We start from the raw sequence: 15,573 nt of genomic DNA on the forward strand, positions 1-15,573 counted from the left end.
CAGGCTTCACACCTGATTAGATCATCACATATCTCATCACAAGTCTGCAGCTTTTTTAACACAGCACACTTACAATCTCACTGTTCTCTCTCAAGTTGTATGTTTTCATCATGACTTTCTGTTTGTAAAATATACATCACAGTGTGATCACATTGTACATTACCACTGTGTACAGGCTGCTCCTGAGATGTGTGGTATTTGTTCATTATTATTTGGCAAGTTACATTTAGAAGCCCTGTGTTGTGAGCCAACAGGAACCAGATCTGGGATGCAACGGGTCATGGGATGTAGGTAACGGTACACAAGTTATAAAATAAAGTACCACAGAAAGTTGACAGTGAGGCAGTTGCTTTAGTTTAATGGAAGCACAACAGCATGTATCACAGTATCACTGACTCTAGGATCAAATGTAGCTCTTCATGCTTAGATGAAGTCATTTAGGTCACTGAGGAAGTGGTTTGTCAGAGGCTGTCATAGCGTTACATTTTTATCGTTTCATTTTAATTTGGCACTCATTTCTTTCCATTGAAACAACTTTAAATGTCTGTTGGATTTTATCATTTACCATTTGCTTGCCAAAATTAACTGTTTATTCATCAGCTTAGATCTGCCCAATTGAATGATTCCTACTCCGGCAGCCGGACTAAAAGTGTCCTGGATCTTCAAAGAAGATGCATATTGTAAAAGTTCCAGCTGTTCAACACTCAATGCACAAAGGTGATCCACTGTGATTTTGTTCAACACATGGAGTGCTCTGTGCTGTGTATGCAGTGTTTTATATTGTGTCTCTTTAAATCAATACAAAGAAAAAAAACAGATGGGAGCCTGGAATACATTGCTCATATTGCCATCTTGTTTCAGTGGATTTTTTAAACAAATATGGAGCCTGATACTGATCAGTGATATTATTCTATGATACCATGCACATCAGGCATCCACCATATTGAGGAGCCTTTGAGCAAGACATTACTTTACATGCTGCAGAGAATTTCTCCATTTGGGCATCACATCATATTCTGTAACTTTTGTTACTGCAAACATTTTTAATATGTGTTTTAAAAGTCCTGAAGCATAAGGCTGTAAGACAAGGGCTGGTAAAAACCAAAACAAGTTCTAAAGCTTGTTCAGTCTACACACCAACGTGCCTGGAGACTTGGATGGAAGGATGGAACTACTACGCCCCCTATGTTTGAAACTCTGCCATGACAGAAACACATGAATGTTTCCACTTTATTCCAGTTTCAATGAACAGATGAAAGCAGTGAGGAATCATGAAACACGCCATGAAAACACAGCCTTCATTGAATAGTTTGCAATCTACTAGGAATCCTTGATGTATATGCAGAAGAAAACAGTCCAACAAAACTGCGGAACTTTGATGCCTTGTGATTATTGGAATCCTATTAAAAACTTAAATTTTATTTTTAATCTCATGTCATCATCGATCTTCTGGTTCGTATTGGAGTTAGTTGGTTGTCTGCATCGTGTGTTTCTGTATATGACACGAATGAATTGCCATATGCTCTAAAATGTAAACTTCGAGAAATAAAAAAGTTGTGCTTCCGTGTTTTGATGACGTGAGAGTTGCGTCACTGGAGGGAAGGTGTGAAACATCCCAGAATGCACCTCTTCACGTCATCAATAAACAGAAGTAAACACAAACCTTCCTCTGACAGTGAACAGCTTTGCAGGTGTTGCTTCGATCCATCGCATCTGTGTCAGTGTCCGGTCTGTGTCGGTGTCCGGTCAGTGTCGGTGCTGCTCAGCGGCTCTGGTATGTTTCCTGTAGCCAAGTGAACACGACCACTTGCTAAGTTAGCCACTAGCCAAATTAGCCGTGAGCTAAGTTCGCTAAAGCTATATAGCCTGACAGTTTTTAAATAGAAGCATGACTGAAGATACAAATGTTGACACAGTCATTTGAACGACATTATCGAGCTCCTCACTTCCACACCGAGCTGAACTTATTCAAGTCATAGTTGACTCAGTGATTGTGCTCTTACTTTGGAAACGTTTGAGTATCCTAATGTCTTTATTTCATGTCGGACTGTCATTCCACACATTCTCGTTTAACAGATTGAAATCAGGAAACTGCAAATCATTTGGATGCCTTTTGTAATTCTTCAATTTAAGATATGTTTTCGTTCTTGTATTTGCCAGGCTTGTCTTCCCATTCTGTGGCTGTAGGATCAGTGTCTAGGATGGATACAGAATATGAACATCGCCTCTTCCGACAAATTAACATTCAAAATGACAACTTGAGTCCTGTTGTAAGTCCAGTAATTCTTTTCTGTGCTCTTTCCTTTTCATGTTACCCTTAATCATCTACACTCAACCTTTGTCAGCGTCAGGAAGGAGAACAATCAGTATTGAACATAAGTTTTAGGCACTAATGGTGAAGTGAGGATGCTTCCAAAGATCTTGCCATGAATAGTTCACTATATGTCAGGTAACTTCATACAAAGAAAAAACTAAAACAACATTTACTGTGGTCACTTTTTTCCTTTGAAATGTAATTGTTGTTACACTTGTGCACTTTGTCATGGTAGTTAGCAGGTAAGTTGTTTCAAGAATCTTGCAGAACACAGTTGATCTGTGTTTTTTGGCCCCGTAGTCAATGTCTTCTGTCAGAGGACTCTGTCAGGGCCATAACATCTGTTGCAGGACTCCTTGTTCTTTTTTGTCTCTGACAGTATTTGTATCTCGGGCTGATCAGAAGCCTCCCTGATAACACGGTGTGATGGATGACAATCATATAATCTTATATGAAGTGCCTAAAACTTTTACACAGAACTGAATATTAGAACTGATAAAAAAGTGACCAAACTTCCACAAATTCAGAACTAAGTATACTTGTTGTTAATTTGTTGATTTTGCAGAAATCGACTCGCAGTCTCCACAGTCGGACACCCACTGGTTCCCCATTATCCTCGCCCAGTAAGCTTGGAGACAGGTTTATACCCACCAGAGCCGGGGCCAACTGGAATATCAACTTCCACAGGATAAATGTAAGAACATGTTTAGAATTTATTAATCTGTGTGTCATTGCTTTTGTCAGGGATTTTTTTAAATGTATATTACACATTTCGAAATGTTAACAGTGTGTCTGGGTGAAGTTGTTTACAGTCTGGATGTTATGTCTACCTCAAATCAATGACATCAATGGTTTTTAATTAGGAAAATGAAAAATCACCAGTTCAGAGCAGAAAATCTAAAGATGCCACTACTGATAACGTCAAAGGTAATTTTTTTAAAGGTTATTTTGGAAATTCTATTAGTTTCTTATTTACAGATTGTGGCTTTATATTTGTTTATAGAGTATAATGAATCAGATTATATAATTGTGCCTGTAGCAGATGGGCTGGCCTATTCTGCTTTGCTGAAGAATGAGCTGCTGGGAGCAGGAATAGAAAAGATCCAGGACCCCCAGACGGAGGACAGACGTCTACAACCATCCACCCCTGAGAAGAGGAGTCTCTTCACTGTATGTACATGTCATCTCACACCCCTTACATACTGAATTATGAGGCGCATTTATCACATCAGAACAGAAAGAAATGGAATATGCTCTGGAAGTCCTAAACAGGAGCAAAACAACAAAAACATAGATTAGAACAATTATTTAGTCAGTGTGCAGGTTTTCTTCAGTGTTTTATGTTATTTTACTGAAGCTGGTAGAAAATATAATGTCTGCCTTTGTATTCTTTACAGTATTCACTCAACACCAAAAGAATGTCTCCTGAAAATGACAATGGCACCAACATCTCCCCATACTCCTTATCACCTGTCAGCAACAAAAGGTATTTTAGTCTTTTAGATCTTTCAAAGTAGATTGCATTTTAAACAGTAACACGTACATTTCAGCATCAGGATTTCATAGTGTCCAACTTTTTCTGCTTCAGTCAAAAATTGTTACGTTCGCCGAGGAAGCCAACACGCAAGATCTCAAAGATCCCCTTTAAGGTTCTCGATGCTCCAGAGCTGCAGGATGACTTTTATCTCAACCTAGTGGACTGGTCCTCCCTCAACGTCCTCAGTGTCGGGCTGGGCACATGTGTTTACCTGTGGAGTGCCTGTACCAGCCAGGTACTACACTGTGTGTGTGTCTGTACAACAAATGTTCAACTTGGACTTGAACTGTTTGATTCATATTTATAAATATATATTTTTAATTTTAGAAGAATTCCTTATTTTGCTGTGACATATTTAATCTCCCTTTTCCTCAGGTAACAAGGTTGTGTGATCTGTCAGTGGAGGGAGACTCAGTCACATCAGTTGGGTGGTCTGAAAGGGTAAGTGCACAGCTTATTGCCATCAGAACCTTAGGTATAAATAGTCATTGTTCGTTTTTGTTAATGATTCTTATGATTTTTGTTTATGATTCTTTTTAGGGTAACTTGGTCGCAGTGGGAACTCACAAAGGATATGTTCAGATCTGGGACGCTGGCGCTGGGAAGAAACTCTTTGCCTTGGAAGGACACACAGCCAGAGTTGGTATGAATGGTTTCAGTTAGGGTTATAGAATGGTTGCCTTTTGAAAATTATGTTTTTAGTCATATGTTGAGAGTGTGATCAAGTATAAAGGACATTTTGCTCTGTCTAAAGGAGCTTTAGCTTGGAATGCAGACCAGTTGTCTTCAGGAAGCCGTGATCGCATGATTCTTCAAAGAGACATACGGACGCCTCCACTGCAGTCAGAGAGGCGGTTGCAGGGACACAGACAGGAAGTGTGTGGGTTAAAGTGGAGCACTGACCATCAGCTGCTGGCTTCTGGTGGCAATGACAACAAGGTGCAGTTGTTTTATTTATGAATCATGTCTCTATCTTTATCAATCTTTTATTTTGATTGGCTCATTAATAAAGATTTGATTTGTCACCTCAGCTGCTGGTGTGGAACCACTCCTCGCTGAGCCCAGTGCAGACCTACATGGATCACCTGGCCGCAGTTAAAGCCATCGCCTGGTCCCCCCATCAGCACGGCCTGCTGGCGTCTGGAGGCGGCACTGCCGACCGCTGCATCCGATTTTGGAACACACTGACGTCGCAGCCGCTGCAATGTATGGACACAGGCTCACAGGTCTGCAACCTGGCCTGGTCCAAGCATGCTAATGAGCTGGTGAGTGAGTCTAGATACACACTGGACACATTTGTTGTACAGAGAAATAAGGTGAATGCTTATGCAATTGACTATTTTGTGTTTTTCTATTTCTATTTGTACCTAATCTATATGAATTTGGAAAAATATTTTACTTTGATGTCAGTCTTTACTTACACTGTTTATTTTAGAATAAATCACCATCACTGTTACTTTGTATCAAGGCATATTTCTATTAACAAATGATACCATGAGAAGTAAATTCTTATTAACTGAGGATCATATACCTTAATGGTATTCTTGGTATAAGGTTGTGACCTTGACCTTGTCCTTTCACACAATGTAGGATGCACTGTCAAGCCACCTGTCTGTATAAAATAGTGGTCTTTTTGGATTGCAGTAATTAAATAGTTTCTAACTGAATTTGGTTAAGTATACAGATAGAATTTTACACACAGTGCCGTTTTCACAGCACCATGGATTATAATTATGTATTTCTTTTCAGGTGAGCACCCATGGCTACTCTCAGAACCAGATCTTGGTGTGGAAATATCCAGCTCTCACTCAGGTGGCCAAGCTCACAGGACACTCGTACAGAGTCCTCTACCTGGTCAGTATATGTGTGTGAGATTTCAGTGCTGGTCACATTAATGCTAAAAACCTACCATCTTTGCCAGAAAATGGCAGCATCCTCATAAATGTTTAATGTTTTCAGGCGATGTCCCCGGATGGTGAGGCGATAGTGACAGGAGCTGGAGATGAGACCCTACGCTTCTGGAACGTTTTCAGTAAAACAAGGTCAACGAAGGTGAGAAAGTATTTTGTTTTGGAGTAATATTCAGTACTCTGAACCCTGAACCTGCAAAATAATGATCCAAGTTTCTGTATCTTTTGTTTCAGGAATCTGTTTCAGTTTTAAATCTCTTCACCAGGATACGGTAACTTCAAACAAATGTTTAAAAATTCAACTTTGAGTGGATCCTCGTGTCATCAGTGGACAATTCTTAAACATGGTGCTAAGGACAGACATTACAATCTGAGGCATCTCGGGAGATTTTTCACTGAGGAAAAGGCAGCAGGAACAACTGAGATCTATATTTTTGACACTAACATTTGTTTGACACATATGCTCTCAATATGATTGTAATTTTTCTTTACTTTTTTAAAATATGGGTTTATTTCCATTTTGTATTTTTTGTAACAAATAATCATGGGCCTTAAAAATGTTGTGATAATGTTTTCAATACTTCGGACTTTGAATGTGGAGAGAACATTTTTAGTTTTTGTTTAACTCAGGTTTAATTTATTTAATGCACTTGATACATGGTAAATATTCAGTGTATGAATCGTCTGTAATGGAAAAATGAGATTCAGTGGAGAAAAATAGGACTTAAACATACAAACTAAACAAAATCACCGACTAAGCCTTCTACAGTATGCGCACCATGTTTACTGTGATCCTGCGACTACTAAGGTTGAAGGGTAGTTGGTAGATATTATGCAGTTTCCTCCAGTGTTTTGAAAGTCTCATGCTGTGCATTGAGACGTATACTACACGATTGATTCTTTGTAGTAAAGGACAAAATAAAAGAAGGTGTGACTTTGTATATAGTTCTTTTTTCATTTATTTTTGGACTTGATTTAAACAAGGTTAGATTATGTTTTATAATGATGAATAAAGCTTTAATTTTGTAGTCTGAAGACAAATGCAGCTCAATTTTACTAACCATAAATTACAGTGCTATAGTAGATTAACTGACAATTCATAGATTCTTTTGTCAATTCTTCCCCATATATTAATACATATACACAAAAATGGCTACTAACTATAAGTTAGGAATTAGTTATCAACAGGGATACGATGTAAATCAAGTTAAATCTAGCTAATGCACTTGCCCATTTTTTAGATTCACCTGCCTAAAACAAATGTAGTCAAACACGTCCTGCAATAAATCTTACCTTTCATTTATACTTCAGTTTTTTCAGTTGAGTTCTTATTTTTCTTGAACCATTTGGTCAGTATCCACAAGGGCAGACCTGAAAACACATGTCTCTATAATGTGAGTCTATCTAACAGTGTACAACATAACATGATAAAGTTAAATAAACACATCTGAAGCAGCTCCAACAAACACTTGTTGCAGAACTGTTGTATCATCTTCACTAGTTTTTATTTGTGCATATCAAAATTGTGTGTATGTTAAAAGTACAGAGCTTTGGTTCATGTCTAAACTTAGGTTTTAGGTTTACCTCTATGTAAAGAGGTAGAATGAAAACAACTGTTTATCAACAACAGTCGACAACAACCACCTCCCACCAGCAGAGGCGCTGTGCCCCCGGATATGATCATTCTCCCCCGGAAACACGGACAACAGGCGGGAAGTTGGAAGTTTGATTATTTCCGATTAATAAAATCAGTAACCGAGTGAATGTATGTGAATTAACAGAGAGACATGTTGTTCTCAAGTGCAGCGACAGACTGAGGATTGTGATTAACAACGTTAAACCAGATATCAGTGGCTCAGACAGGCTAGCTGAGTGTTAGCTTGCAGCAGCTAGCTTGTTGTTGTTGTGTCAGGATGGCGGACAGGAGTCTCGTACAGGAGTTGAAGCGATGGGCGACAGAGGAGTTCAACCTGCCCCCGGACAGTCTGCCAAATGACAGCTACTTTAAAACGTGAGAGTCCACCAGTCTCTTAATCTGCTGCTGTAGTTAACACTGAAGAGCAGAGGTCGTTACGATTTACAGAGTTGAAGTAACGCTGGTCATTTGTTTTCCAGGCTCTGTGTTGGGACAGGGAAGTCAATATGGAAATATGTCATCCAACACGTCTCCCATCAGAGGTCAGTCTCGTCCTGTTGTTTATCTTATGGATCATTTATTTATGGTTGGGGTACTGTTGATTTCTTGTATCCCTTCTCGTAATCCACCCACTCTCTATTTTCCTGTTCAGAACAAATAATATAGCATCTGATAAATATCGTAGTCCCTAGAATAGATGGAATGTGCTCCCTCTGTACACTCGATTATAGCGTATTTCCTCTTTCTGCTTTTCAGGAACGTGCGGATCATGCGTGGGAATCTGCAGTGGTATCCTTTCAGATTCATACCTTCCAGTGTCAATACAATGTCCATGTTACTCAGATCCTGACTGGTAATTACACCTGGCTGATACATCTGTCAATATTAACTCATACTAGATATATTGTATTGGCTTATGTGTCAGCCGATAAGTGACAAGAAAGTGAAGTGGAGTTTTAAAGCAGTGAGACAATTCTGTAGTTTTTGTAACACATTGCAGACTTATTTAGTTCATCTGTAAAACATCCTGCAACCCACACATTTTTAGAAAAACTTGAGGGTACTTAATCAAAAACTTTATGTATTTATGTTGTGTTTTTTTTTTTACAGTAAGTCAATATCAGCTGATGTGTAATTATTAGATTTTTAAGAAAACTATTTTCAACCTTGTATCTGCAAGCTATAATGAAAACTTTCTGAGAAGTCACTGAAGCAGCTTAAAGCCATTTGTATATTTATGTTCTTGCCATTGTATGTTAAAGCTGCTCCGGTTCAAACATTCAAACACACTGAATTTCCTCTGTCACTGGGAACCACTGTCGGTTCAGCAGTTGTCTGGTAATTTCCTTGACATTTTGATTTCCAAGGTACAAAGTTCTTCAGGACAAAGAGGTAGGCCACAACTTGTTTTCTTCCCCTGATTATTTTTCACAAGTAGTCACACTGAATGATACACAATGTAGATATTTTGAATTGCTGTATTAAAGACCTTATTTAAATGATATGTGCTTTTACCTGCTGGTGTTGTATTTGCATGTCTAGCTGAAGCAGACTGAAGGCCAGAGTGAGGCTGCAAAGCAGAGAGAGCTTCAGAGAAAAATAGAGCAGCTGAAGGCTGAGATCAGTCATCTGGACTCACAGATCAGTGGAACAGAGGAACAGCTTGCAACACAAGGTTAGTCCATTACATGCTGTGAAAGCGGGTCATATGTTTTTTTTACAGTATTTAAATAATGTTATCAATTAGGAAAATACTTTGTGTACATGCACAATATCAATATTCCACAGATGTAAAATATGCTAAGTGACTCCGCAATCGACTGTTATACTGTCATTGTTCAACAGAGCAATCTATCAGTCGTACCTGGGCCCAAGTGGAGGATAGTCGGCGCAGAGAGCTGCTTCTCCAGGCCTTCAGGCAGCGCTGTGTCCTGGGCTGCAATATGCTGTCTGATGATACACAAAAGATCAGTGTGCACTGTCGGGCACTGGAACAGATGGCCGGGTGAGGCAGGAAAAATGAAAGATGTACAAATGCATGTAAATCAGGTAGTAGTTCAGATTCATTGAAAACAACTTCTGCATTGTGTGTTAAAGGAAAGCAGAGATTGAAGTTCTGTTTGATAAGTCTTCAAGTAGTAATGATGGCGACAACCTCAACTCCAAATCCACAGCGGAGGCACAGGTCCTGGTAAGAGCTGCCTAAATTTGTTCTATATTTACTCTATATAGTAGACTTTAAAATGTAGATTGTCTAACATGTGCCGTGTCAAAATATATACAATGTGTGGACATAGATAAATTCAGTAATCAAAAAACATACACTGAAAATCGCATTTGTCAAGAAATGACTGCTGGTCTTTTCCCTTTTTATATTGTTCGAATATTTTCAAATTAGAAAAGCTGGTCAAGACAAACACTGATTTGACATCTGAGTAATGTAGTTTGAAATGTCTGTACTACATCAGATGCTGATTGAAGGAAATTATCATAATTTCTTTTCTTCTGTCAGCGTGAAGTCAGAGAGCTGTGTGACGACAGGGTCCACTTCTATCAGTCTTTACAAGAGAGTGAACTGAAAACGGGGCACTCAGCAGCCAAACAGTAAGGACTACAGTGAATAACAGTATTTGAGAAATCAAGTATCCACAAACCTTCTAGAATATTTTAAACTTCTTTCATTAATTAATCGCTTCTTTCCTTCTCAGTATGACTCGTGAACAGAAGACTGCCATGTTTCAGTACTGGTTGAGTGCTGTAGAGGTTGGTGTATTTTTTGTCATTTTTTTCCTTCAGTATTTTGGTATTTCTGTGTGAACTGTCTTTAATTTTTACTTTGGGTGACCATGTTGTTGTGTGTCTTTGCATTAGAACATGTTGGGTGGTTACCCTCCAAACCATGTTCTGTCCGCATTACAATATTTAGCTTCCAGAGAACAGAAAGAACTGCAGAACAAACTGGCTTCTCTGGATGTGACTCGTGATGTGACAGCTCTGCAGTAAGAAATACCACCAAATTAATGTCATGTTTTTAGATTATTTAATTAAAAGTTTATAGTTTGCCATAGTAACTTTTTGTCCTGTTCTTTGCAGGTTCCGCTATGACAGCAATCACCTGCTGGACATGTCAGCAGAAGAGGATAATGAGTTGCCCCCGGTTAAGACCCTCCTTCAGGTTCTTAACATTAACACATACAATTAATATTCAGAAAGTTCAGACTAAAACAAGACGTTTTTGACATTTCTGAGTAATACTTTTTTCTTTGCTTTTCCAGGATGCTTGGGAAGATGTGGAGCAGAGCTTGGTGGAACTGACCCAGACTCGCTCTAGAGTCCAGCAGCTCAAACATCAGCTGCAGGCCCGCAAGAAGGAGGCTGAGCTGGAGGTGTCTGGTATTGCTGATGAACTCCACAATGACACTTTGGCGATGTGAGTCCTCTCAATGTACTAACCAGATCATGAAATACAAAAATCAAAGATTTAAGAAATCCCCTACAACATTTTCTATTCTGAACTAGTCCTTTAGTAATGGTCACTCAAAAACCTTTAACAAGAAATACACATCGGCCTATAATATCATAGGTAACTTAATATTTACTTGAAGTGACTGAACCCTATGTTACAAGGCGCTGCATAGATTTGATAGTAAAACTATATTACTAAGAGGTTAAAATGATGAACTTAATATTGACCTGGACTTCAGGCCCAGCTTCATGTCTTTTCCCAAAACTGCTGTCTCCCTCCAAAATGTCAGGGACAGGTGGATTTGAGCCCACAATAGCATAGATACTGTCAAGTAAATGTAGTGTATTAGAGGGTGAAATATTCTCATAACTCCCCATAAAGTGTTGTTTAGTCTTTAGTCCAAATAAAAACTTTTTTTGCCTGTATTTCATTCCTTGATCTTCCTGTCTCTCTGTGGTGTTGTCAGGTCCGTTGTAGAGATGGAACTCAAGAGTGTGATGCAGGCAGCAGCCAGAGATCACATCAGAGATCGCTGTATCAAACTGGACCAACACGCTAGAAGCCGCCAGGAAGCTCTCAGAAACCTCCGCAGCCAGTGGCAGAGCATTCTGCACTTCAGACAACTAGTGGTGAGAGTCACAATTGACAGTATAAGACTTGTCATTACCTTTTAATGTCACTGGTGAATCAGGCATTTTGTTAAGTATAAAAACTTTGTTAAAAATAACTCTAACTCTTACAGTGAGGATGTAATAACTTCCTCCTGCACTTTTGGTAACATGCAAACCAACATGCAAAAACATGCAGAACAACACTCATAAACGCTTCTGTTTTCATTCGGTTAAGGGTCATTATAAGTCATGATGATTGTGAAACACTAGACAGCGTGATACTGTGACATTTTTTGAGACCGTTATCATGCTGTAAAAATCTCACTCCATTAGAATTCTAGTGTGACAAGAGGGACATCTTGATATACAAGATTTTTATCAACTTCAAATGCTGAGCTGTCAATATTTCTGAAATGTAAATCATTAGAGTTGTTGTGGGGTTGTGTCTCCGCAGGTTCTCAGACAGGAGCAGATCAGAAGTCTGATTAAGGGGAACTCCACAGCCAAGACAGAGCTGATCCATCTGCACAGAGAGGTGTGGATGTTCTACACCTGTGACACTTAACTAGACAGATTGTTTATAGAATTAGTTTCATGCTTTGGTGAAAGAAATGTTTTTGGTCTCTTTTAGCCTGAAAAACTTGTCAGGAAGAATCTCATTTCTGGACATCTCTTTGAGATTTCTATCCCTCCATTATGTTTCAGTTACAGGATTATCTCCAGAATAAGATGGTGCCGCAGTTTGATAACGTCACCGCTGCAGCCAAAAGTCTAAGGAACTCTATTTCAAAAGATGCCAGACAGTTTGGAATGGTTTCACTCTTTGCTCTGGATCGCAGAACTGTTGAAGGGTAAGAGAACGTAGCGCTACTTAAAGACCACATTCAGATGACATTCAGATGAGTACATAAAGAATTACATTTTATTTTTATTGCACAAAAAAAGTTTCCTAAACTAACACAGAAACTGAGGACTTCATATCCAATCACACCCTCAGTAGTTTTAATTTGATGTTATATTAAAAATTCATGGAGGGAGGCAGATGAAAGAAGCAGAACAAAAACATCTGTCGGTAAAATATTCCAAAAGTGGTAAACGTGTTTCCACCTGCAGTCCACTAAAGCATTTGACTTCAGTGTAAAGTGCATGACAAGAAAAGTAATTTTTAATCATACTGGTGACGACTGTGGAAGACAAATGTAAAATTGAAAATGTCCGTTTCAGAATGCAGAGAATCCCTGCATCATCACTGTCCATCCATCGCTTGCAGTCCTCCACCTTCAGTAGCATGTGTCAGAGCCTGGAGTTCCCACTGTACAAGGTGAGTGTTGACATATAATATATCACAGTTGTGACTTTAAAACCATTCCGCTTTAAAGATTGAATGTCATACTAATTCTTATTTTACATCTTTGGAATGAAATCATCATTATAGAACATAGGGCTCAGTTACTTGTATCTTTTGGATCCAGTGTCATTATCATTTCTCAAAATCTAACGTTCTAACTTAACACTTAGACTATGCATTTTACTTTGCATCTAAATCACATTTTGCTGCATAACTTTGCATGTGATGTTTGGCAGTGGAAACCTGTATTATGTATGTATAAAAGTTGAGCGAGCAGCTCCCACAGTTCACACTGCTCCTGAAACTCCTCGTACTCAGGTTGGTTTATATTCACCACCTGAATGCCACTGCCATCGCTTGAACCCAGTCGTCTCACTAACAGTGCTGATAAAAATATCCATGAAAATCTGTTTTCCTGCACAGAAGCATAACATCAACAGCCTTGTTTATTCTAGGCCACAATGACTTTGCTTTTAAGGAACATCTACTAGTTTAACAAACACTTCAACAAACTAACTTTTGCTTTTATATAATTAACATTTAATTTTTAATGGAATTATTTGTATTTTGCCTTGTTCTTTGACGCAGACTAATGTATCTCCTTCTTGCACTTTAGGCTCCAGAGGAGTTGTGTTTACACGCTCGCTCTCAGCAGCTTGAGTTACGTTTCCTCCGTCAGTTGCTACAACTTCACTCTGCCACTCTTCAGAAAATACAGAAGGAAACAGAAATGTTGCATGCATCTGATCAAAAAGGTAATCAGAGGAACTTATCTAGAGAGAAGCTTTTATCACACTCAAGCGCTGTTTTTTTGTTTGTACATGTACTACTTGATGAAGAATTTATGTCACTTTGGCAAAAAGAAGGTTTAGGAACTGAGATCCGTTTTAGTAACAACAAATCTTCTGTTTGTCCTCATTGTGTCTCTTAGCCTTGCTGTCCAGAGTTGTAGAGGAGGATCAGAAGCTTCTGAAGAGTCTGGTACCAAGAGTCAGAGGCCTCACCCAACGTTGTGCACAGGGGATTTCTTATGGAGACCAAGTCAAAACAGCCATCTCATACTGGTTAGGCACATTTCTGCAGTAAATAACAGTGCATCCATCGCATTAAGCACTGTTATAGCAGTCAGAATGTCTATAAAGGAGAATTCAATTGGGGTCTATTGGAATAGTTTCACCATCGTTTATGTGCCCAACAAGCAGCTTTCATAAGGTCACATTCTGACAGAGACAATGTTATGCAGGCAAGATTTGTGGTGAGTAAGTCAACAGCTAAGAAGCTCAAACCTCATTCAGGAGAATGTGAAGGAGCTTTGTTGCTGCTGCACAGCTGCTATAACCGGAAAAAGTAAAATTGTGCATTTTGTCCAAACACTACAACATGTATTTTCCGACTGTGCAAGAACAAAAGCCTGCTTTGACATGTGAGTTTTGCAAAACTCCTGATGTGTCTGACAACTTACAAGACAGAGTGACTGTGCAACAATCAGCTCAGTGGTATTTCACAGAAACCATACCAAGTTCAATTTACTTGGTTTATTTCAACATCAGAATACTCAATCATGTGTTTCGGAAACAGGCAGTATTGATGACCAAAGATATGAATATAAGACACTTTTTAATTGTTCAATGATGGTAAACTTTGTTGTAAACTACTTTGATCGTTTTTTTTTTCTTTTCTGATACATGAATTTATTTGTGTTGTTTTTTTTCTCATACCTTTACTTGGGATTCTATAGTCTAGTTTTTTTTAACTCTCTCTGTTTGTGTGTTTATACATGTAGGTGGGATCAACCAGTCCAGCATGTCCTCCCTGAAGCCAGTAAAGGAGGAATGACTTTTCAACAGTGGCTACAAAGATGGAAACTGGCTGCCAGTGCCTCTTAAGCGACAGCTCATAGTTAATATAATGGAGATCCCTCTAAGCACCTCTCAGTGGTGAATTGCTGCTGTCAGGGCTGGCTACCAATGGACTGAGTGGGCTACTGTCTGATCCACAGGCCATGTCGATTTTCACTGGTCTATCCGTTTGATTAGGTATTAATGTGTTGTGTTCTATGCACCATTAGAATGGAATGTCATGTCCCAGGTGTCTGGTCTTGTCTTGTGGTGGTGCCCAGGGTTAAATTCTATTGTAAGAACCTCATTTTTTAGTGTATACTGTAGAACATGGTCCCAATATAGTTGTGTTTAGTCAAATCACCACAGACTAAGATTTACTAAACATCATTGCAGCATGGGAGGTTTGGTTAAACAGGATTTACTGAAAACTTGGGGGATGGGGTGGGGTGAACAGAGCAGCATTTATTCACCTGGGGGCACCTTAACAGAGCAATAATTCAATTAGCCAGCTGATTTGATGATTGATTCATTATCAATCAAAAATGTCAAAAATTTGCTGGCTTTTAGTTTCTTGTATATAAAGTTTCTGCTATTCTTTGTTTCAATATGTATTTATTAGGATCAACCCCTCGTCCCAGGTTGTGGACGCTTGGTTGGACAAAACAAGACATAAGATGATCCTACACTGATCTGTAGGATGTTGTGACAATGATCACTGATTTACAAAATCAACTGCAGCCCTCAGCAGTAATGGTTGTCACTAATTCTTGTTTTCTTTTCTAGGCTCTTTATGCTCCTCCTCTTTACCTTGTGAAAGTCAGTTACTAATAAATACAAGACCAAGACTTTGCCCCTGTCTTCCTTGAAATGCATTCCAAGCTGTGGAGAAAAAAAACAGTAATGATTTTGC

General features: G+C 38.9%; 2 protein-coding genes across 3 annotated transcripts; both read left to right on the forward strand.

Moving 5' to 3' along the window:
• The first annotated feature begins 1,596 nt into the window (after nt 1-1,596).
• Nucleotides 1,597-6,702, forward strand: fzr1a (fizzy/cell division cycle 20 related 1a). Of its 2 annotated transcripts, none has more exons than XM_020080462.2 (14): nt 1,597-1,774; nt 2,161-2,270; nt 2,880-3,008; nt 3,178-3,241; nt 3,357-3,484; nt 3,712-3,800; nt 3,903-4,086; nt 4,227-4,292; nt 4,392-4,494; nt 4,606-4,790; nt 4,883-5,116; nt 5,601-5,705; nt 5,811-5,903; nt 5,996-6,702. In XM_020080462.2, the coding sequence occupies exons 1-14, from the start codon at nt 1,621-1,623 to the stop codon at nt 6,035-6,037; spliced, it is 1,686 nt and encodes a 561-aa protein (XP_019936021.1). In that variant the 5' UTR covers nt 1,597-1,620; the 3' UTR covers nt 6,038-6,702. The 2 variants fall into 2 exon arrangements, with proteins under 2 accessions (XP_019936021.1, XP_019936020.1); XM_020080461.2 differs by having other exon boundaries at nt 1,598-1,774; nt 3,354-3,484.
• Nucleotides 6,703-7,439: 737 nt separating this feature from the next.
• On the forward strand, nt 7,440-15,508 carry haus5 (HAUS augmin-like complex, subunit 5). The gene is made up of 19 exons (XM_020080939.2): nt 7,440-7,772; nt 7,877-7,939; nt 8,154-8,186; nt 8,765-8,789; nt 8,940-9,072; nt 9,243-9,402; nt 9,495-9,588; nt 9,910-10,001; nt 10,106-10,160; nt 10,269-10,396; nt 10,491-10,572; nt 10,673-10,827; nt 11,330-11,492; nt 11,929-12,009; nt 12,180-12,325; nt 12,699-12,795; nt 13,439-13,577; nt 13,754-13,886; nt 14,606-15,508. The coding sequence occupies exons 1-19, from the start codon at nt 7,675-7,677 to the stop codon at nt 14,706-14,708; spliced, it is 1,980 nt and encodes a 659-aa protein (XP_019936498.1). The 5' UTR covers nt 7,440-7,674; the 3' UTR covers nt 14,709-15,508.
• The last annotated feature ends 65 nt before the right edge of the window (nt 15,509-15,573 follow it).

This window comes from Paralichthys olivaceus, chromosome 3 (assembly GCF_024713975.1).
Source record: "Paralichthys olivaceus isolate ysfri-2021 chromosome 3, ASM2471397v2, whole genome shotgun sequence".
Lineage (NCBI taxonomy): Eukaryota > Metazoa > Chordata > Actinopteri > Pleuronectiformes > Paralichthyidae > Paralichthys > Paralichthys olivaceus.